The sequence below is a fragment of the Trachypithecus francoisi genome, unplaced genomic scaffold, assembly GCF_009764315.1.
Source record: "Trachypithecus francoisi isolate TF-2019V2 unplaced genomic scaffold, Tfra_2.0 Lachesis_group12, whole genome shotgun sequence".
NCBI classification, from domain to species: Eukaryota; Metazoa; Chordata; class Mammalia; order Primates; family Cercopithecidae; genus Trachypithecus; species Trachypithecus francoisi.
This window is the reverse complement of record NW_022681457.1, coordinates 91,093,803-91,115,786: the sequence shown is the minus strand read 5'-3', so window position 1 is coordinate 91,115,786 and position 21,984 is coordinate 91,093,803. Positions and strand designations below refer to the sequence as shown.

The 21,984-nt window shown below is 45.6% G+C and overlaps 1 protein-coding gene across 1 annotated transcript in view; it reads right to left on the bottom strand.

Annotated features, from left to right (window-relative positions):
• The window catches only part of CSMD2 (CUB and Sushi multiple domains 2), a 602,688-nt gene that overhangs the window by 122,784 nt on the left and 457,920 nt on the right, over positions 1 to 21,984 (bottom strand). The window contains exons 27-29 of the mRNA XM_033228874.1: positions 19,498 to 19,689; positions 14,199 to 14,337; positions 8,836 to 9,023 (exon numbers count right to left, since the gene is read on the bottom strand). Of these exons, the coding sequence (XP_033084765.1) occupies positions 8,836 to 9,023; positions 14,199 to 14,337; positions 19,498 to 19,689 (519 nt within the window). The remainder of the gene's footprint in view (positions 1 to 8,835; positions 9,024 to 14,198; positions 14,338 to 19,497; positions 19,690 to 21,984) is intronic.

Here is a 21,984-nt window from a genome sequence, read left to right as displayed (position 1 = left end):
CCTTGCAGAAGGACTCAGAAATTCAAAGAGTGGAGCTAAGGAGGGAAGAACCAGAATAGAAGGGATCAGAGTTTATTCATCAGAGATGAATGGCTCAGGAGGAATTTTGCTGAGGGTGGTCCTTGTCACCTGGGTACCTTCTAGATTACCTACACAGGAGGCAGTGCTGCTTGAGGCTGTCACTCAGCTGCCAATCATCTGGTTGACTGATGGGATGGGACTCTGAGAGTCTCACTCTTGCATGGGAGCATGTGAGACCATCCTGCACCTTAAGTCGTTGCCCACAGCTGAGAGTGGAGCAGCTCTGGATGCACTACTGCATTTAAACCCAAGTGGGACCCAGAGCATGGCCACTCATTGCAGGGAACTCCTCAGCGGTTTCCCCATGTGCCCCGTGATGCATTGCCTTGACCTCCTTTATCAAATCTGTCTTCTCCATATGCCTAGTGGCTCTGGCGAGAATAGAACCGGCCACTGGGTGACCCATATGTGAGTCATAGAGATCCAGGGATCTGTCATCATGTCTTTTGTTTCTTCTATTCTTTCTATAAATTCAAAGTGGGTTAAACCTTAAAGTTCAGAAAAATTAAGTAACTTGGAATCAAAGTTCACACAGCTCATAAGAGGCAAAACTAGCTGTAGTCCCCAATAACCACTTTCCCCACCTTCATCCTTCAATAACAGAACTCTGATTTTATCCGGAACTTCAAGGCATCAGTCAAATTCTACATTTCCCAGCCTCCTGGGCAGCTAGGTCTGGACAAAGAGATGTAAACACAAGTTAGATCATGTCTGCTGAAAACAATCCAATAGCCTCCTGTCTCACTCGGGGTACAACCAAAATCCTAACAGGCCTTCAAGGCCTTGCACATGTGGCTCCAGTCATCCCCTCTGTGACCTCAGCTCCTGTTGTCTCTATGCTAGCTTTGCTCCAACCACACTGGCCTCTGGTCTTTGTGGCTCCCTCTCTTACCTCTTTCAGGACTTAGCTCAATTTCTCCCTCAGTGACACTCTTTGAGCAGCTACTTAAAATTGCAGTACTCCTCTCCCCAATGCCCCCAACACCCTCCTCTGCTATATTTCTCTCTACTGCAGTTAATGCTGTCATCGACTCTATATTAACCTTATTTTTTTCTGTCTTCCTCCACTAGAATATAGATTTCAGAAGGGCAGCTGTTCAGTTTTGTTCACGGCTGTATTCCAGTGTCTGTCACATGGTGGGCACTTAATAAATATCTTCAGTGGATTATTGTGGAACTTCTGAAAAGGCTGCTTAAGGGAAGTTGACTCAGCTGAGGGAAATGCCTATTGGCCTTTCCTTCTTTCCATCTTTCCTCTTCTGTGAGTCTAGAACTCAGACATGATGGCTGGAACCTCAGTTGCCATCTTGGATCTGAAATAACCTTGAAATGGGATCCATGGACTAGCATGGTAGAGTAGGGAGACACAAGGAGCCAAGGTGGAATTCCCTTATCAATCTTGGGCTCTGTCCTCCAGATTTCTTTTATAGGAAGGCTGATCAACGTCTACCTCATTTAAGCAACTGTGTTTTTGGGTAACTGCTGCACCAGCACTGGACCCTAGCTGGGTATGACTGGCCCAGAATTTTACAGATGTCAGAACGTCCTTTCTTTCCTTATTTGTGTGGCAAACCCCTACACTTTTAATGCCACCTTCTCTCTGGCAGAATTCTGTTTTTCTTTCCCTGGTTATAACATGTATCACACTATTTTGGTAGCTTTGGTAAGGGTATTTCTTTCTGGTAGGTTCTGAGCTCCTGGAGGAGAGGGTTCATCACTTAGTCTTCTCATAACCCTGGCAACTAGCACAGAACTTGGCACCAAGGCTGGCCCTATTTGGCACATAATAGAGGCTTAATAAATGGCTGCTGAATTGTTTGGCTGAATACTTTGAGGCTTGGAAAATCAACAACCACATCAGTGATTCCAACTACGGACTCTATTCTATATTTACTCACACGTAAGAGAAAGATGAGCTCATCATCCCAAGCATTGCCACATTAATAATAATGACAAGGATAATGATAGTGATGATAGCCCCTTACATAGGAATATCACTTCATAATTTTTAAGGCACTTTCCAAACCGTTATCTCATTTGTGTCTCACAATACCCTCTGCAGAAGGCAGGGCCAGTTATGCTCATGTTCAGTTTATAGATGAGGAATATGGTGATCAGAGAGGCTAAATGAGTCTTCCAAGCCTTTCAGCTATTTAGAGGTAGAATTAAGAGCAAAATCAGGTCTTTAGTCAGCCAAACCAAAGCTCAGCTGTGACTGATAACACTCAATGACTAAAACATCATGGTGATTATAATAAATAAAACCAAAGCCCTTCAAAATGGGAAAATGAGAAGAGCCAGCTTCTCTCTGGTCCTAATAGATGAGGCTTACTTCCAAACCTTATAACTGCAAAAATCTGAAAACAACCCAAACATTCAACCAGTAAGGAACTGGTTACAAAGGGTGGATTAAGACCATCTACTGAAACACTAGCAGCCTTTTAAAAGAATAGCACTATTCTTTGAATACTGGTATCGGAAGGAGTCCAAGATCTATTCTTGGGCTCACATACAAAAAAATCAGATTACAGATGAGTACATATGGTGCAATCTCATTCATATAGAACAGGGATCAGCAAACTACAGCCCACAGGTCGGTGGCTGCCTGGTTTTGTAAATAAAGTTTTGCTGGAACACAGCCATTTGTTTACATATTGTCTGTGGCTACCTTTAGCATTACAAAGCAGAGCTGAGCAGTGGCAACAGAGACCATCTGGAGTAAAAATACTTACTCTCTGGCCCTTTCCAGAAAAAGTTTGCCAACTCCTGGTGCAGACTTTACATTACTTTATATTTATAGAAAATATCCAAAATGAGATACCAAGCTGTTAATAATGGTACTGCACAGGATGATGGTATTTGGGGGCATGCTAAGTCTTTAAGAGTATATCTTATATGCTTTTATATTGTTGTATTTTTCCAACAAACATGCATTCCTTTAAAAGGAGGGAGAATGGAAGATAGTTCTATTTTGCATTTAAGAAGAATGACCCCTAACAGCAGCGGGTAGTGGGAATAGGGGTGGTAGCCAGTGTGGCCGTAGCTTCCAGGCCTACAGTGTTTCTTCCAAGGGCTTGAAAGAGAAGATACATGCTTTTTAGGACCTTCCATTAAAAATCGATTCACTTTCGTCTTTCCTGTGTTACTTCAGATTCTCTAACACACACTTCAAACTCTTCCCTCTGAAATGCCCCTGGCCCCCACTCTGGCACAGAGGGCTTCTACTTAACCTTTAGGGCTCTGTCTAAATGGACTCTGCTCAGAGAGGCCTTCACTAACGACCCTTCTGATTTCTTTCTCAGAGAAGCCTGTTGTTTTCTTTCCTAACTTCTTATGCTTCTTACTTCTTGCTGTTTCCCTCACTCACCTGTAAGTTACATTAGGGTAGGGACCATGATTACTTTGTTCCCTGCTGTATTCTCAACACTCAGCACAGTGCATGGCATGAAGTAGGAGTCACCAAGCATTTGTTGAATGAATGAATATGTCTTGCATGTGCGTGGATGTTTCAGCACGTTCCTGCCTAGGAAAAGGCTGCCACACATGCTGGTATATGAGAATAAAGGGCCTTCCACCCCACTGGTTCTGTTGATATCCGTGGCCTGGAGAAAGACATACACCTCCCTGTGACTCTATTTTAGTAACTGTATCCAAAAGACAGGATCCCTGCTGTTCTCTGTTTCTTTTTAGCAAAGGGTAAAGCCATCTAGGAGGATGAATTCAGAATAGAAGTGCCTCTGATCAATGGTCTAACAGAAATCCACAGATGACATGACTGCATTCAGAATCATCTCCTAGAAAGTCTGCCCAGAGATGACTAAGACACTACAATCACCCTTCAGAAGCAACTGAACAGAGACATCTAAAGCCCCACCCCCTTTGCCTTAGAACCAGGTGGCCTTCCAACATCTCATCTACCAAAGGGTCCGTCAGTCTAGTTGTCACGAGGATGTGAATTCCATGGAGGCAGAGACTTTGTTTGGTTTCCTGGTCTGTTCTAAGAAGGTCTGGCATATGGTAGCTGCTCGATTCATATTTACTGAATGAATAAACAAATAAAAATGCCTGATCTGCTCTTGCCCCTTCTGCAAAAGCCTAATCCCATGATGCTGCTCAGTGGACACTTGAATTAAGCCTGGATCTGAAACTGGAATATAAATTGGGAAGTGATTCGAAGCCAAGAGTGATCCAGGCATGGTGGCTCATACCTGTAATCCCAACACTTTGGGAGGCCAAGGTGGGCAGATCACTTGAGGTCAGGAGTTCGAAACTAGCCTGGCCAACATGGCGAAACCCCACCTCTACTAAAAACACAAAAACTAGCCAGGTGTGGCGATGTACACCTGTAATCCCAGCTACTCAGGAGGCTGAGGCAGGTGAATCACTTGAACCTGGGAGGTGGAGGTTGCAGTGAGCCGAGATTGCACCACCGCACTCCAGCCTGGGTGACAGAGTGACGCTCCGTCTCAAAGAAAAAAAAAAAATGTCAAGAGTGAGACAGCCACACTTATCCCAGGAGAATGGCAAAGCAAGGACAATTGATCTGCAGGGAGGGGAGAATGTAGCAAGTGCTTAGAAGGAGGCAGGGAGGAGAGAGAACAATTCTGGAGTGTGGATGATGGTCTCGGTATGTGCCTCTGCCATCCTGATTCCAGTCCTTGGGGAGTTGATGCTTTCTGTCCTTGGACTCTTGTATTCTAAAAATACTTGCTTTTTTGTGTCAGAGTTGTTGTTATCTGTATTGTTAAAATATAGACATCTTTTAGCTTAAGTTACTTAGGTTGTTAGTTGTTTTCTTATAATAATGTCTCTTTTTTGTGTCAGATTGTTTTGAGTGGGTTTCTGTTTCTTGTGTTTTTATAATAAGTTACCCCTTTGTTTGCTTAAATTGCTCTGACTGGTTTTTTGATTTGAAACTAGATATTTCCTAAGATTCTACCAAACTGTTTCTGCTTGTCACTTGGGAAGCTGGGTGTGGAGAAAGGCTCCTGGTCTCTCTGCCTTGGGTCAGAGGAAGGGTTAATCTCAGAGAGTAATTTCCACTGTGCTAAACCCAACTGAGTCCAGCAACATCTTTCTGTGTAGGGCTCTGGTAGGCCCCTTTCACTTCCCTTAGCAAGACCCCTGAAGCCACAGCTCCCAGGATATTCAGACTCTCAGCATTAGCAGAGCCATGGATCTCTCTAAAAGACATGGACACTGATGCCTCCTGGATGCAGAGGCCAATTCTGCTTTTCCTGAGGACCCAGCCCTGCCTCCATGTGGAGGTCCTCAGTGGGCTGCTTCTCCATCTATGGTTCCCTCCAGACTCACAGGCTATGGAATGTCTAAGTTCTTTGCCATGGACTGGTAAAGCATATGGGACATGGGACACATACATCTATCACACATATTCATATTATAAATATCCCACACTTATTACATGTGCAAAACATTATGCTCACACTTTATATCTTCAGCAAACAGAAAAGAACATGTACTGTCTTCCCCTGGGTGAGCCCCATTCTCCCTTACCAAACAAAGGCACAGCAAATGCAATACCAATGACATAGTAGGAAAAAGGAGGTGGGATGAAAGTGGGTGGATCAAAGTACATGTCAAGTACTTATTGGCACTGGGCACTCTGCTTGGTGCTGTGTCTATTTGCTAACCCTCACAACAACTCCTGCATTTAGTGTCACTGTCCCTTTTTTGTGGATGAGGGAGCAACGCTCAGAGGAGTTAGGCAACTTGTTGCAGGCCATACAGTTATGAAGTGATGGAGCCTGCCCTATAAAGAAAGATACTGTGCATGGGAGAATATCATCAAAGCCATGAGACCTGATAGCAAAGTAGACCCATTCCAGGAAACCAAGAATCCTGGCATAGGCAGAAGCAGACCGGAGGGTAAGGCAGGGGTCCCTGGGTTCCACCAAATGGGCTACTAGACCAGAGGCCCAGGGAGATAGTAGAGGGTGACTAACATTAGGAGGTGTGTAGTCTGGGAAGAAAAGAAGGAAGGAAGGAAGAAAGGAAGGAAGGAAGGAACTAATGAAGGATGCTTGAGGCTTTCAACAGGCACCCCCCACCCCTCAAACACACATAGTTATCTTTATCTTGGTACTTGCACTACAGAGCCTCATAGGGTGATGCGGGATGCATCTGTAGGCTGTGCCTCTCTTCTCCCCTCTCTCCAGTAATTGGCTGCTTGGCTGACTCAGATGGCAGCTGGGGAGGTCTTATTCCCTGGGTTATGGTTTAGACCGAAAGACCCCTCTAGATACCACCTTGGATCAACAGGCAAAAGTGGAAAGAACTTCACTGGGAAAGAGGATTTGAAAGTATGGCTCTCAGACCATGAATTTCCCTGGAGAAGAGTTGGGGGAGAGATGGCCACAGTCAGGGAGCCATGAACAAGGTGACTGGAGAGGAAGCTGAGGGGGTTTCTACCCAGTAGCTTACTGTATCCAGGGAAGCTGAAATGAAATCATCTTATAAAAAATGAGGCTGACAGGGGTGACATTTGGGGTGAATTTTGGAATCTCTGCCAAGAAGAACTCAGTTGGGTCAAGTCAGAGGCTTCTCTGGTGGTTGCTGAGACTTGGCTGGGGGAAACGACATCACCTGTAGTGACTCTAAGTATCATGTTTGTGCAGCTTCGTCTGGGTGTCCTCAGCCGTGTGGGTGTGGGTTCAGGTTCAACAAAGGGTACAGTTTTGCAAGGTGTATACACTTTGAGGACTAGGGGGCAGGCAATTGAGGGTACTGATGAGAATATGAAGGAAGAGATGAATAATAAGAAATGGTGATGACATGGGAGTGGGGACGGTGGTGGTGAAAGCAATGGAGGTCCCAGACTGCGTCTAAGTCATGGTTTCTGTTAGAATTCCAAAGTGTCTGGCTGTGCTGATATCAGTGTGTGGAAGAGGGTTTGGGCCCAGGAGATTTACCAAATGGCAGGTGCCTGCAGGAAGAGAGGATGGCAGAATATCCATTCCCTAGGCCAGCCCCGTGAGGCAAGAAGACTACAAGTAAAACATTCTCCATTTTGCACACCAGTCTTCTAGAACTGTACCTGACAAACAGGAGATAATGGAGAACTATGAGGAGTTCAATGAGTTGATGGATATGGAGCACTTAGGATGGTTCTGGCAGCGGGCAAACACTAAGTCTGCCACTGTTCTAATTAGTGTTATGTGTGAGCGAATGTGAGATATTCCCAGGGGTGGCCGGAAATATTTAATTAGGGGACACTTTAAAAGGTATCTGAGGTCCTATGTTATGCAAGTGGGGAACATGAGCCAGAAAATTTTTAATTTTAACTGGTAATGTGACCCCATTTGTATGCTCAGGGTGATGAGGCCTGGGTGAACCTGGGTTATAGTTACAATAACAAAATCTATCATTCCCAGAGCATCTGTAGAGTGTTTAGTACATATGGAGCATTATATATATACACACACACACATACATATATATTTTATATATATGTATAATATGCATGTATAAAATAGCTTTTAATCTTAACCTCCTGCAACATAATTATTACTAGCAACACTTTGTAGATGATGTTCCAAGAGATGATAACTTGCCCAGCTCACAAATCAAGCAAGGAAGGGAGCTGGGATTTAGATAATGGGATTTGAGATAATTAGGGAAGACTAAAAGGTCAAAAAGAGATAATAGCGTAGAAGACAGGAGAGTGCTCGAGAGCCTGGAACTCCTCTTACTACACTAATAATAGTTGAACATTACAGAATGCGTGATATGTGCCAGGAACTGTACCATGGACTTTCATGCATGCACTCACTGATCTTTCCATTTCTATGAAGCAGGAATTTTCCTACCATGGTTTTATAAAGGAAGAAATTGAGGCTTCAAGAGGTTCAATACTTTATCCAAGGTCACGCACATGTTAAGTCGTAAACATGAACTTTCAATCCAATTAATTTGATAGTCAATGCTCTTAACTGGGCAGGGACAGCCTGTTTTTGTAAGTGAATTTTTCTTAGAATGCAGCCACACTCATTTGTTTATGTCTGTGGCTGCTTTAGCACTACAGTAGTAGGGCTGAGTAGTTGTGATAGGTAAACCTACAATATTTACTATTTTTAAGAGAAAAATTTTTGACTCTTGCTTTCGACCACAACACTATTGAACTTGCCTTAATTAGCACAGACATGCCTTAATTAGCACAGCTGGAAGGATGAGCAAATGTGATCAGGAGGTATCAGAAAGTAACCAATCTATGACGAGGTGTCAGAGTATGGCCAAGGAGTGTCCTTGGGACACAGGTCTAAGCACCGTGACCCTAGGATTAGATGGGCTGTCCACAGGGATGTTGAAGTTACCCAGGATGGTGAAAACCTCTGGGTGGAAAGGAAGATTGAGCCTCATATCAGAACCCTCTTTAGTGAAGTGGAGTACCCAGGGAGATATTAGCTGACAGCTATGAAGTGAGGGTATGAGGCTGAAGTAGAGTTAGGAATGACCCTCATAAAAAAAGAGGAGAAGAAGAGTAGTGGTTGGAAATAGATGAGGTGCAAAAAGAATTCTGGTCCCCTTTTTTCCCACCCCTGGAGAATATAGGGGTGAAAGACTAAGCCATCTGGGGGGGGCCTCAGGAAAGGCAGGTTTCTGCAGGCGGCAGCAGTGCTAGGGTTGGTATGGGTTTGCTGTGGTCCAGCCCAGGTTCTCCTCACTACGCTACACTACTTGCCCTCTGCCATGTTGGCTGGACCTATCCTCAGTACTCTCTGGCACCAGGGCCCTTACCTGTATAGTCAATGACGAAGCCAGCATTGCTTACAGATGCATCGCTGCGGAAGGCGAGGAAGAGGCTGTTGCTGCTGCTTTCAATGCGGCCTGGGAGCTGGGAGCCATAGAAGCTTCCTATGAGAGGGCTGAGAGAGTCCCGTCCGTCGTAGATATGGAGGAAGTCATAGCCAGGCTCCAAGTTAAAGCTGGGGAACAAAAACATCCCACCCCCACCCCACTAAGGTCAAATAAAGGCTTTTGCTGGGGTCTTAGGCTCAACTAAAGCATGGGGCCTCCCGGGGAGCAAGCCCACCATCCCACTGGTACCCAACCCCTGAAGACTGGCTGGTGGGAAGGGAGAAGATGAGGCCCTGATGACCTTAGTCAGGTGAGAAGATGGAAGAGGCAGGCTCAGGGGCAGAGGAGCCAGATTCCAGTCAGTGTCCAAAAATCTGGAGCTGAAAACCTAATGTCCTCCTTATACAGAAGGGAAAATGAGTTGCCAACTCTAGACACCAAGCTGTCAACCAAAGTAGGTCCAAAACCCAGGTCTCGTACCTGACACTAATGTCCTTATACTGTGCTGTTCTGAACCTCATTTTCTAAGAGAGAATGAACCAACTAGGGAGCCATTCTCAGGGAGGAAGGGGCCTGTCACCATGAAGGACCCTAGCTTCGTGCCTTCATCCCAAGCCAGTGCTCCAGCTCTCCTCAGGGTCTGCTACTGCCCCACTCCTAGCACCCACAAATGTCCTCACCCTTAGCTATTCTGACCCTGGTGTGAGGGAAAAATCCATTTTAAAAACTTAGATGAGCAAATTGAATATTTGAGTTCATGAATGTAATTTATCCCACTGGAATGGCTCAAGTGAAAATGATGGAAAATGCATATTATGAAAAAATTATGCATGGAGTTCAAAAGTTTTTTGTATCAAAATCAACTCCCACTAACTTGTTAACATGTCTGCACAGGATCGAATGTGAGGCATTAAAAAGGATAAGATATCAGCTTGAAAAAAAGCCTCTATCAGAGCAACATGAATTCTGCTAAAATTGAAGCAAGAAAAAACATAAAATTTATGGTGATGCTTGGGTATAAGGATGGTGACGTCGCTGATGCTTTACAAAAGGTTTATGAGGACAGTGCCCCAAAGAAATCAGCAGTTTACAAATGGATAACTTGTTTCAAGTAGGGAGGGGATGACAACGAAGATGAAGCCTGCCAAGGCAGATCTCCACATCAATTGGAGAGGAAAACAATTAATCTTGTTTGTGTCCTAATTGAATAGGACCAATAATTAATAGCACAAATGAGAGCCAACACCATAGACATCTTGACTGGTTCAGTTTGCACAATTTTGACTAAAAAATTAAAGTTAACCAAATTTCTGCTTGATGGGTGTCAAAACCATTGTGCCTAGGTCAGCTACAGACAAAGGCAGAGCTTTCAATGGAAATTTTACAAATGTGGGATCAAGATCCTGAAACATTTCTCCCAAGAACAGGAGATGGAACATGGCTTTACCAGTACAATCCTGAAGACAAAGCGCAATCAAAGCAATGGCTACCAGGGAATGGAATTGTCCAGTTGAAGCAAAAGTGGAGCAAAGGTCAAGGCAATTTTTTTTTTTTTATGCTCCAGGCATTTTGCGGTTGATTTTCTGAAGGGCCAAAGAATGATAACATCTGCTTCTTAGGAGTTTGTTTTGAGAAAGTTAGCTAAAGCTTTAGCAGAAAAATGCTTCAGGAGAGAGTCCTTCTCCCTGACAACAATGCTCCTGATCATTTCTCTCATCAAACAAGGGTAATTTTTCAAGAGTTTCAATGGGAAATCATTAGGCATCCACTTTACAGTCCTGATTTGGTTCCTTCTTATTGCTTTTTGTTTCCTAATCTTTAAACATCTTTAAAGGGCACCCATTTTTTTTCTTCGGTTAACAAAGCAAAAAAGACTACACTGACATGGTTACATTACCAGGACCCTCAGTTCTTCAGGGATGGACGAAATGACTGGTATTGTTGTTTACAAAAGTGTCCTGAACTTGATGGAGTTTATGTTGAGTAATAAAGTTTATATTTTTTATTTTTATCTTAAATTCAATTTTTCCACAAACTTTTTGAAGTCCCCCCTGTATGCTTGCCCTCTGGTGCAACAATTCTGCTCTTAAGTATATATCTAACAAAGGCAATTGATAGCAATCAAGTGTGCAAAGATGAAAACAATAGAAAAGTAAATGAGCTTGGAGAGAATAGATTTCAGATGCAAATTTGCTCATGCCCAGTCACGGGCTGGGATACTCAGATACGGCAAGTCCTCAGCATTGTCCACAGGCTCTCAGAAACCATGACTTTAAGTGAAATGACATAAAACAAAACCAACTGTTTGTTTCTCATCAACACACAGGCTGGGCACGGTGGCTCATGTCTGTAATCCCAGCATTCTGGGAGGCCAAGGTGGGCAGATCACTTGAGGCCAGGAGTTCGAGACCACCCTGGCCAAAATGGCGAAACCCTGTCTCTACTAAAAATACAAAAATTAGCTGGGTGTGGTGGCATGCACCTGTATTCCCAGCTACTTGGAAGGCTGAGGCATGAGAATTGCTTGAACTCGGGAGGGAGAGGTTGTGTGAGCCAAGATTATGCCACTGTACTCTAGCCTGCGTGACAGAATGAAACTCTGTCTCAGAAACCAAACCAAACCAAACCAAACCAAACCAAACAAAACAATATAATGAAATGACGTTGAAGGAAACATTTGAGGACCTGCTGTACTTTGTTTTACTTAAAGTCACAGTTTCTAAGAACCTGTTGATGACATGGAGGACTTACTGTATTCTATTTGAGATTGAGAGTAAAATGACTGCTCTACCCTTTGGCTAAGATATATAGCATGGGGAGGAGGCCATGCATCTCTATGACAAAGGAGATAAGGCTGGCTAAGAGACAGGATGGAGGAATGGGAGGCAGGGGGCGCAGAGCCAGATGTGCACTGGCCTCCTTCCCACCTGGCACCCTGTCACACTGGTGTCAGTTGCAGGCTCACCACACCACTGCTGGGTGACACAGTCTTCTTGCCCCTGTAATTCAGCTTCTTGACATCTGCTTTTATGAAAGTCACCAGTGAAGGGTTTTGGAGGGAGTCAGTCTTGGTCACAAATGATGGCATCACCACTTCCTAACTAACTGCCTGCTTTCTGTCTCTCCTTTCCTTCCATCATCAAATTTTGAGCACCCTCGATATTCCAGGCACTGTGCAAGGTGCCAAGGACATGGGGACATGTCAGACACCACCACTTCTGTCTTCAAAATTTGATGGTGCTGTAGGAAGTGACAGACATGCCAACAACAAAATAATGTATAAAGTCAGCCCGAGGCAGAGCAGAAACACAAAGCAAGGTTCCTTGGGGAAGATGAAAAATCAAACATTTATGGAGGAAATCAAGCCTGAACTGAGTCTTGGGAGATGAGAAGACCCTTAGAGATAGCAAGGAGAGAACAGGAAGTTGCTGCGAAGGCAGAAACAGAGGCAAAGTCATAAGGGCATGAAAGAATCCAAGAGGCCCTGGAACTGCAAGGAGTTCCATCTGGCTGGAGCTCAGGGCTTAGGATGGGGTGGGCTTAGGATGGGGTGGGGGGGCTGACTGGAGAGGTAGGCAGAGACCAGATTGTTTGGAATGAAACTCCAAAGTTCGGGCCTTTATTTATAAGCAATAGAGGACTGTGTTAGGACTTAAAAATAAAGGATCTGTTTGTTTCTTTGTTTTTGAATTGAGATATGATTTACACTGTGTGAAATGATCAGCTCTAAGGTGTGCCACTCTATCAGTTTTGACACATGCATATCAAGATCCAGAACTGTCCCACCACCACAGAGAGTTCCAAGTGCCCCTTCCCATTCAACCTTCCCTACCCTCAGATGCCAGCACTGATCAGAATTCTTCACCAGGGATTAGTTTTGCTGATCCTACACTTTTATATGAGTTGAATCATACATTATGTACTTTTTTATGTCTGTCTTCTTTCACTCAGCATAATATTTTTGGGACTCATCCACGTTGTTGCATGTATCAGTAGTTCATTCTTTTTTATTGCTGAGCACTGTCATTAGAGGATGTGAAAATGGAAAGGAGGGTGGTTATTTCAGCATTTTTGAGTGACACGATCACTCTGACAGCTAGCTAGGGGAGAGACTGGCATGGGAGGCAAGAGGGGGCAGAGGAATCAGCTAGACGATCAGGGCAGTAATTCAGATGGGAGATGATAGGACTCAAACCAGGACAGGAGCTGGGAGGATGGAGAAGAGGAAAATACATGAGGAGAGTGAAGGCGGTAGAGGCTGCACGCCTCGGTTGCTGCTAGTGGAAGAAGCCGTGAGAGCAGGTGTCAACGCCAGCCCCGAGGCTCAGAACAGAGCTCTTGTGGGGGAGAAAAATATGCTTGATTTTGTACATGCTCATTTGCAGTGTCTGCAGGCCGCAGACAGAGATGTCCAACAGCTGGATAGCGAGGCTGACGCTCAGAATAAAGCCAGGGTGGGCGGCAGAATGGAGTCTTCCATTTATAAGAGGAGAGTGGAGACACAGGAATGACTGAACTTGTCCAGGAAAGGGGTGTAGGGTAAGAAGAGGAGGTTTGGCAAAGCCCGGCAAAAGAAGATGGGTTAATAAGAGGTCCACGTGATGTCACAGAAGAGCTTGAAGAACTGGAAAGAGTAACTTCATACAAACCAAGCAAAAAAGCAGCCTAAGGATGGAAAGGGTGATCAAGAGGTGGAGTGGGATAAAACATGGAAAGGCCTTTTGTTTGGAACCAGGAGTTTGTGGGTGGCTTTTAGCAGAGGAGTTTCCAGTAGAACCGTGGAGGCAGAAACCAGGTTCCAGTGGGTTGAGAGTGAATGGGAGGTGAGCAAGTAGGCAAAGGCAGAGCAGTTCTTTTGAAGAGCTTTCCTGTAGCAGGAATGGAAGAGTAAGTGCAGGAACTAGATGCGGGGGTGCCTGGAACCCAAGCCCGCCCGTTTATACCTCTGGAGTGGGGTGGAAGGGGCTGGGGAAACAGACTGGGAATGCAGAGGGCAGGACAAGGGCGTCCAACAAAGGGCTCCTTTCCGGGTCCCAGTATCTTCAGAGGTAAAGAGGAAATAATAATTGCTTCCTCACAGATTACTACAAGGATTAGATGTGATGATATGCATGAGACTACTGAGTGTGGTGCCTGGCACATAGATGTTCAATAAATGCTAGTTTCTCTCTCTCGGCTTTTTCACCTCCCATGGAGCTGAGAACTCTGCTCACACACCTGTGAATTCTTACCTGGAGACCCAGGTCCCAGAGCCCCTAGATGCCCTGAACCCTTCGTCTCCCACCCGGGGGAAAGGTACATACATGTTAAATACCAGGGCGATGACATAGTCTGGCGAGACGGTCACTTTCCAGTCACACTCCTTCCCTGGTGGGTAGGGTTCTGGGTAATTTGGTGACAGGATGACTCCAGATGGTCCTGTCAGGTCTCCCCCGCAGGGAGCTGAGGAGAGAAGAAGACGAGGGTGAGGCTGCCTCTTCACCCTGGGTTCATTTTCATGGGCGTTGCTAATGCACTATCGAGAGAGGAGGGGCTGAAGCTGACAGGCTGAAGTTAAACCTGGCTTAGGGACTCAGGGGAAGGTGAAATGATGGAGTTCTACTTTGGAGTGGTGGGAATGTTTTGGAGATAGTGGTGGTGGTGCACACCATTTCGAAAGTACCAGATGCCACTGAAATGTTCATTGAAAAACGGGTAATTTTATGTTAGGTGCATTTCACCTCAATAAATTATTTTTAAAACTGCCTGGCCCTGTTGCTTCCTAGCAACAGGGTTCCTGTGAACTTAGGGTACCCATCTAGCCTCTCTAGCCCTTGATGTCTTTCCCGTCATAAAAAGAGACAATACCTTCTTTGTGGTGTGGTTGTCAAGATTATGGGAGATGTCTGCTAAAGCATTTGGTAGAGAGTGAATGGTTGATAGATGGAGCCGGCACTGTCTGCACACCTATGAAGTACATGGCCTTCCTTCACTGCCTCACATCGGCTTCCAGGCGAGCTTTGTGGGTACTGACTGTGAGTTCCTGTGCACTCTATGTCAGGAGGAGTGGGAAACAGGCTCACGTTCACCTGCCAAGCGCAGCTGGTCTCCTACGCTACCAGTGCTCCTGGCATCTGCTCGCGGCTGCAGATACCTTCCAACTTTCCAAAAGGCCTTGTTCAAGAGTATGTGTGTACCTCAGTTGTATGGAGCTACTACTAATCCCCAATCAGTCTACATGGTCGCCCTCCCCTGAGATGACAGGTCTCTCAAGCAGGTGGGGAGGGAGAAAGTGGCCAGGTAACACAGCAACCTATTTACCTCGGGACCTTCTGGGCAGCTTCCCCAGAGCCTGGCTCAGGTCTCTTCCTCCATGGCTGGGGCTGCTGTACCGTGGCTTGAGGACTGGATAGAGTAAAAGCTGGGAAGTGTGTGAGGTCATTAGCAGGATGGCCAAGACTATAGGTGTGGTTTGGTCTGGAAACCACAGGGCACCATCAGAGGTTGTAAACACTGAGCCCATAGGAACACAGAGAGCCATTTAGGGGCTGGCTAGAAAATCCAAGATGAGTCTTTGTGGGGAGAGCAAAAGGGTATACCTGACTCCAAAGTTGGGAGCAGCCTTTGGTTTGTCATAGAGCTGAGCACTGCTGCTTTGGCTGTGTCGTGGAGCCACCTCCGGCTGTGGTTTTCACTCAGGGTGAGGCTTAAAGGGCTGGGTCAATCCCTAACAGGGTCTCTAACAAATGGTAGATCTTCAGGTCAGGCCACAAGAGCCCTAATGTGGCTGAACATAAAATTGGAGTGGTTGTGAGTAGTCTGCTTTTTGTTCCATGGGAAAATACATCCCAAGAACCATCCTGAGTTTCAGAAACACTCAAATAGGCATCTATTACGTATCAGACTCAACAAATCACATTTTAGATACACTATTTCATTTATGTCTCATTAACAACTCAACGAGCAATGGGGATTATTCTTCCTGATTTATAAAGGAGGAAAGTGAGTCTCAGAAAGCCTAAGTAACTTGCCCAGAGTCACTCTGAGACTCAAACTCACACAGGACTGGCTCCAAAGTCTGTTGTTTTCCCCTTTTCTACTTCCATATGGTTGGTGGCAGTAACTAGAGTAGAAGAGGAGTGCTTCTCCCCACAGGCCAGCAGAGGAGAACACAGTTATTGCAGGAGCTTCTGAGCGAGGATGGTGCCTTAAGTTGGGTCTGCTTATGTCTCACTTGTGTCTCCACCACTGAATCCTTTGGGAGCAGAGGGCAAGATGAATAGGGCCAACCAGAGGCCAGTACAATCAGGCTAGACCCTTGAGCTTAACAAAGCAAGACTGTAATGTCTAGTCCATGGAGTGTGGCCTTGCCCAGGCCAGCCTAGAAACAGAGCCTGATGTGGCCAGTGAGAGTGGAAAGTGAGTGTCGTTATCAGAAGTCCCAACTCTGGGGAAATCTTCCTAAGGGGGCACAACAAGGCTTCCATTCTGGGTTCCCAGCCTCCACCTCCCTCTGCCAGCTCAGGGGCTTCCTCCCTTAAGTTTGCCACAGATGGGGTGAGTTTCTGTGTTTCTGAAACGGCGCCTGTTACTCTCCCACCAACCCCCAAAGTACTGTCAGTGTCTCTGGGTTCTAGGCTGCTGTCTGGGCACAGCTCTCTTCTAGATGGCTCCATGGCATCGGGCACGTGCTTCCCACTCAGAACCCCAGCATGGGCTTCACTGGCTGCTGCCAGTTGTGCCCCAAGGCCTTGCATGGATCCCTGGGCTGCCTCACCAACAGGAAGGCTCCCACTGCTCAGGGTTAGTTGTGGGGTCCTATTGAGCTTACTAAACCATGGTTGCCCAGATAGGAGTGGGTGCAAGCTGCAGATCCTTCTAGACAGCCAAGAAGTGGGCAGGTTGGACTGAGGGCAAGAGTTGTGGAAAGGGCATTGATTTGGAAGTCATACAATCCCGGGCTCAAATTCTGACAATGCCACTCATTGGCTGTGTGAGTTTGGGCTAACTGTCCACCCCTCTGAGCCTCTACTTCCTCATCTCGAAAGTAAAAGAATAATGATAATAATGGCTTCTAATATACACAGTGCTAACTATGAGCCAGGCACAGTTCTTATTTGCTTTATAGTATTTTCTTTTTAATTCTCAAAACAGTGCTGGAAGGTAAGTACTATCATTTTCTCTATTTTACTGGCAAGGAAATTAAGGCACAGGGAAGTTGAGCAATTTGTCTAAGGCCACACAGCTTGCTGTGGTGAAGCCAGACCTGAGCCAGGGAGTGGAATCCCGAGCTCTAACCTCACCACAGAGTGATTTCAGCTGCAATAATGTAGCTAAAATGTTTAGCTTGGTGCCTATCATGGGGATAGCATCCAATGAGTATTTGTTTTCTTCCTTTGCCTCCTCCCTGTAATGAAGGGTTATCAAGGCCAGCTAGACCCGCTCATGGCAGAACGCCCAGGGAGCTGGAAATTAGAAGCATGTCACTGGGATTTCCAGTTCGTTTGAGAGAAGAGGCAAAGGCATTTATTCTGTTGCCTGAGAAACATTTCCCACAGCCGAGTGTAGAAGAACGGGTGATGAAAACTGAATTAACCTCTCCACCCTGCCCACTGCACATTGATTGCTCTCCTCAGCTTAGCACAATCCTCCTTCTCCACTTGGGACAATCTCATCTCAGGACCTGCTTTTCTGCAAAATGAGTCTAAGGAATCACAGCCTTGTAGAAGGCTGAATTTGGAAGGAGCCTCAGAGGTTCCCAGATTCTCTCCCGGGCCTCAGCGGAATTCCCTTGAGCAGATGGAATCTTGGCTTAGGGAAGGGAAGTGAGCCTGAAGATTTGAAAGAAGGATTCAAAGAAGCGAAGGATGAAAAGAAGGAAGGAAGATAAAAAGGAAGGAAATTAGTATCTCTTGAGATTGGGTTTAGGTATGTCCTCACCCCACAATGCCATAAGGGAAGTGTATTTATCCTCACAGATGAGGAAACCCAGCCTCAGAGAGTTGAAGCAATTTCCCAAGGTCATCAAAGTAGTAAATGGCAGAGCTAGAAACTAAATCTTATTGTGTCTACTTCAATATCCCATACTGTTCCCTACACAGCAGAATACGTAGTGAAGAACTCAGCTGGCTCTGAAACCGGGGTCTCAACCTCCTGCCCCACACACCTATGTGGCTCCTAATTCCCACTGAGGAGCAGGATTTAGTGTCTCACCTTCAGGGCCAGGCCTCAGAGCCAGGCCTGGAATAGGCCAGTCCTCAGATGCCTGGACAGTGCACTGCTTCCCATTAAGCCTGTGGGTGCAGGCCAGGGCAGACGCTCCTGCCGGAGCTGTCTCAGGAAGTCCCTTGCACCCATCTCCAGCAGGGGAGGTGGTGTGGGAGGTAGGAAAATGAGAGGCTTTGCATTCAGACTGGCGTGGGTGTAAATCTTGGCTCTGCTATATCTTAGCTCTGTGATTTGGGACAAGATACCCAAATTTGTCTAAGTTTCAGTTTCAAGTGTAAATGAGGAAATGGTGCTAATTTCAGAGAGCTGCCGGGAAAGTTAAATGAGGTTATCTAAGTAAATGTCCAGTGTGGGGCAAGTACACAGTAAGGACTCAGTGACCATGGGTTCTCTTGTCCTCTAACAGCCAGCATTGACAGGGGAGATAAACACTCATTATTTCACCTGAGCAAAATAGCCATGTGGAAGTGGGCACCTGGAGTGTTCGTTTCTATTTACCTTTCTTTCCCATCCCAGCCTCCCTTCAAGTTCCCTTCTCCGCTCAGTCTTAAGTAGTTAGAGGTAGGATTTTTCAGGCCCCACCCCTTTTAAGTGATGGGACCTTAGACAAGTCTCAGGTCCTTCATGTTTTCATCTCTCATACAGGAAGGTTTTAAGTCCGAAGAAAGCAAACCCTGTAATCCCAGCATTTGGGAGGCCAAGGTAGGAGGATCACTTGAGCCCAGGAATTCGAGACCAGCCTAGGCAACATAGTGAGACTCCATCTCAACAACAACAAAAATACAAAACTTTGCTGGGTGTGGTGGTGCAGGCCTGCAGGCCCAGCTACTTGGGAGGCTGAGGTGGGAGGATCACTTGAGCCCAGGAGGTCAAGGCGGCAGTGAGTTGTGACAGTGCCACTTGCACTCCAGTGAGACCTTGTCTCTAAGACCGAAAAGAACCAAAAGCTAGGTAACCAATAATTTCCTTGAGAACAGGAAAAGTAAGGTTCTTTTCTTTACATTCTGAGCCTGTGGGTGCCCTTCTATTGCTTCAGGTAATAGAAGGGTCATTTCGGAACCTGTTAGCCTTTACTACCCAAGATGACTCATTCCTCCTTCTGACCTGTACAGCCTGGGCCAGAGAGAAAGGGACAAACTTGTCTGACTTGGAAATCTCTGGGACCATTTTAGCAAGTGAGGAATTTGTAGTGCTTTGTGTGTAGAGTGTGAATGTGAGTGAGTGCGTGTGGGGACACGTGCATGCAAAGCAGGGCAGATGATGGGCTTTCTGCAACTTTCGTCTGTTTCAATTCTCTTGGCCCCAGGCCCAAGATGCAGCTGCAGAGCATGGAAGGTTCTGGAGCACACAACTGTGAGCCCCAAGGGCAGAGTGCACCCTGCAGCTGCTTTGTACCGATGCATGTTGGCGGGCTGGGCTGCCAGAAGAACCTGTTCTCGATCTTCACACAGCTGATCTCTGCACTTCCCTGCAGCGCGTAACCAGGGTCACACTGGAACACCGTGGAGTCGCCGGCTTCCCAACTGTCACCACTCCGGCTCCCATTCTGTGGGATCCCGGGGTCATTGCAGGACGTTGCTGTGGACACTGGGGCAAGGAAATAGAAGAGAGGGTAAGGTTGCCTGGGTGTCTGCCACTCAGGAGGCTCCCAGCTCATCACCCTCACTGACTGCCCCATACGTGCACTGCCACAACCAGCATCACCTCCCCACCATCAGCAGCAGCTGTGGCCATAGTGCCACTATTCTCACTCCCGTTACTATCACTGCCTCCACCATCACTTGTGATCACACTTGTCACTCTTACTGATATCACCACTACCATTCTTCCAGTACTTCACCATTACTGTCATCTGCCTGTCATGAGATGCTATGAGTTAAGCATGATTGAACTGTTATAATTATAGAACTGAATTCAGCTTAAGAATACAAGCACTGTTACATAAACAAAGCATTGCAAGTTTGTATAACGTAACTAACATGATCAGAAGGAGGAAGTGACAAGATAATCAAGCCTAAACTCCATGTTGTCAGGTGTGGTGGCTCACGGTTGTAATCCTAGCACTTTGGGAAGTCAAGGCAGGGGGGTCACTTGAGGTCAGGAGCTGGAGACCAGCCTGAGTAACACAGCAAGACCCTGACTCTACAAAAAAAAAATAATAAAAAAATCAGCTGGGTGTGGTGGTGGTTGCCTGTTGTCCTAGCTACTCTGGAGGTTGAGATGGGAGAATCCTTTAAGTCCAGGAGTTTAAGGCTGCAGTGAGCTATGATCATGTCACTGCACTCGAGTGTGGGCAACAGAGTAAGATCTCATCTCACAAACAAACGAACAAACAAACACATAAACTCCATGTATTCAATTGGAAGGGTTTGCAAAGGACTTTGGGAGTTGGTCTGCCTAAATGCTGAGCAGCGCTTGTGAGGTTACAGGAAGTTACTGAAGTTAGGTCAAGATCACGCTCTCTCTTGCAATGGCAGACAACCAAGGATCCATCAGACTGAAACCATATTTGAAGAAAAGTCAGATATTTGTAGCAAGTGGGCAGAGAAGAGTTCAAAAATAGCTGAGATATATTAAAAATCCAAAATACTCAGGAATTTGGGAGATCTTCGTATCTAGTATCTAACCTAGTTTAACATAGAGCAGGTGTTTTATAAGCGAATACTGAATGAATGCTAGATGGAAAGAATACATAAATAGAAGAATGAGTGGGTGAATGAATGAACAAATGCGGCATGAGAAAACACACCAGAGGAACAGGTGCAAGAGTTAGTCCAGAGAAAGGAATCTCAAGAGTTGGAACAACCCTGGCTGCCTCCACGGCCCAGAGCTAACAGTGGGGCCTGGTCCCAGTCCCCAGCTATGTCATCCCTCATAGACTGTGCTCAGCAGACTCTAGGGCAAGGAGGTTCTTGAAACCACAGGATAAATCATACTCATTTGATTGGAATATCAGTTTTCTCAACATTTTAAGGAAAAACTACTTTTATACTAAAACAAAATAATTTATTCTGGATTACAAGGTAAAATTCACATTAGTTTTTAAGCAAAAATGTGAAGCCTTAAAGATATTTTATGCTTGCTACACCCTCCAGACCTCCTGGGGATACACACCCATCCTCTTCTGCTATCAGGAGGACGTCAATGGAAAAGTTTGAGAAGCAGCAGCCTAGGGCAACTGCATACACTAATGTCACTAATTATAATCTCTAGGATTGTATACGAGTCTTGAGTTACACAATCTGATACCTTCTATTCAATAACACGTAAAGAAGCATACAGCAAACTATGGCCCACAGCCATATCTGGGCCTATGCCTATTTTTGTAAATAAAGTTTTACTGGAACACAGGCACACTCATTTGTTTACATATCAACATCTGACAGCTACTGAACTTATTTATAAAGTCAAATATGCATCAATCTTTTTCCTTCCCAGTTAAAATCAGACGTAGCTTTCATCTCTAGCTTTATAGTGCACTGTACACATGTAAATGATCCCCTAGAAGAAAAATAGCTCATTGTTCTGGCCATACTTGGAAGGATTATTTATATGGGAGGGAATAGAGTACAATGATTAAGAGCTTAGGTTTAAGACTCAGACACATGGGTTTTGCTATTAACTGGATGACCTTGTATGAGAAGCCTCAGAGCCCACATCTGCAACATGGAGTAATAATGGTGCCCATACTGTAAGGGTCTTGTGAAAATTATAAGAGTTGATGTAGTGGAGAGCTTAATGTGGCACCTACTCAATAGATGGTTGCAATTATGCTTCCTGCTCACCTTTTTTTTTTTTTTTTTGTTCTCACTTTCTCTCTTTAATGCTCCTGAATTGGAGCTGCTTGGCGAAGCACCTGGGGAAAGGCTGGATCCACGTGGT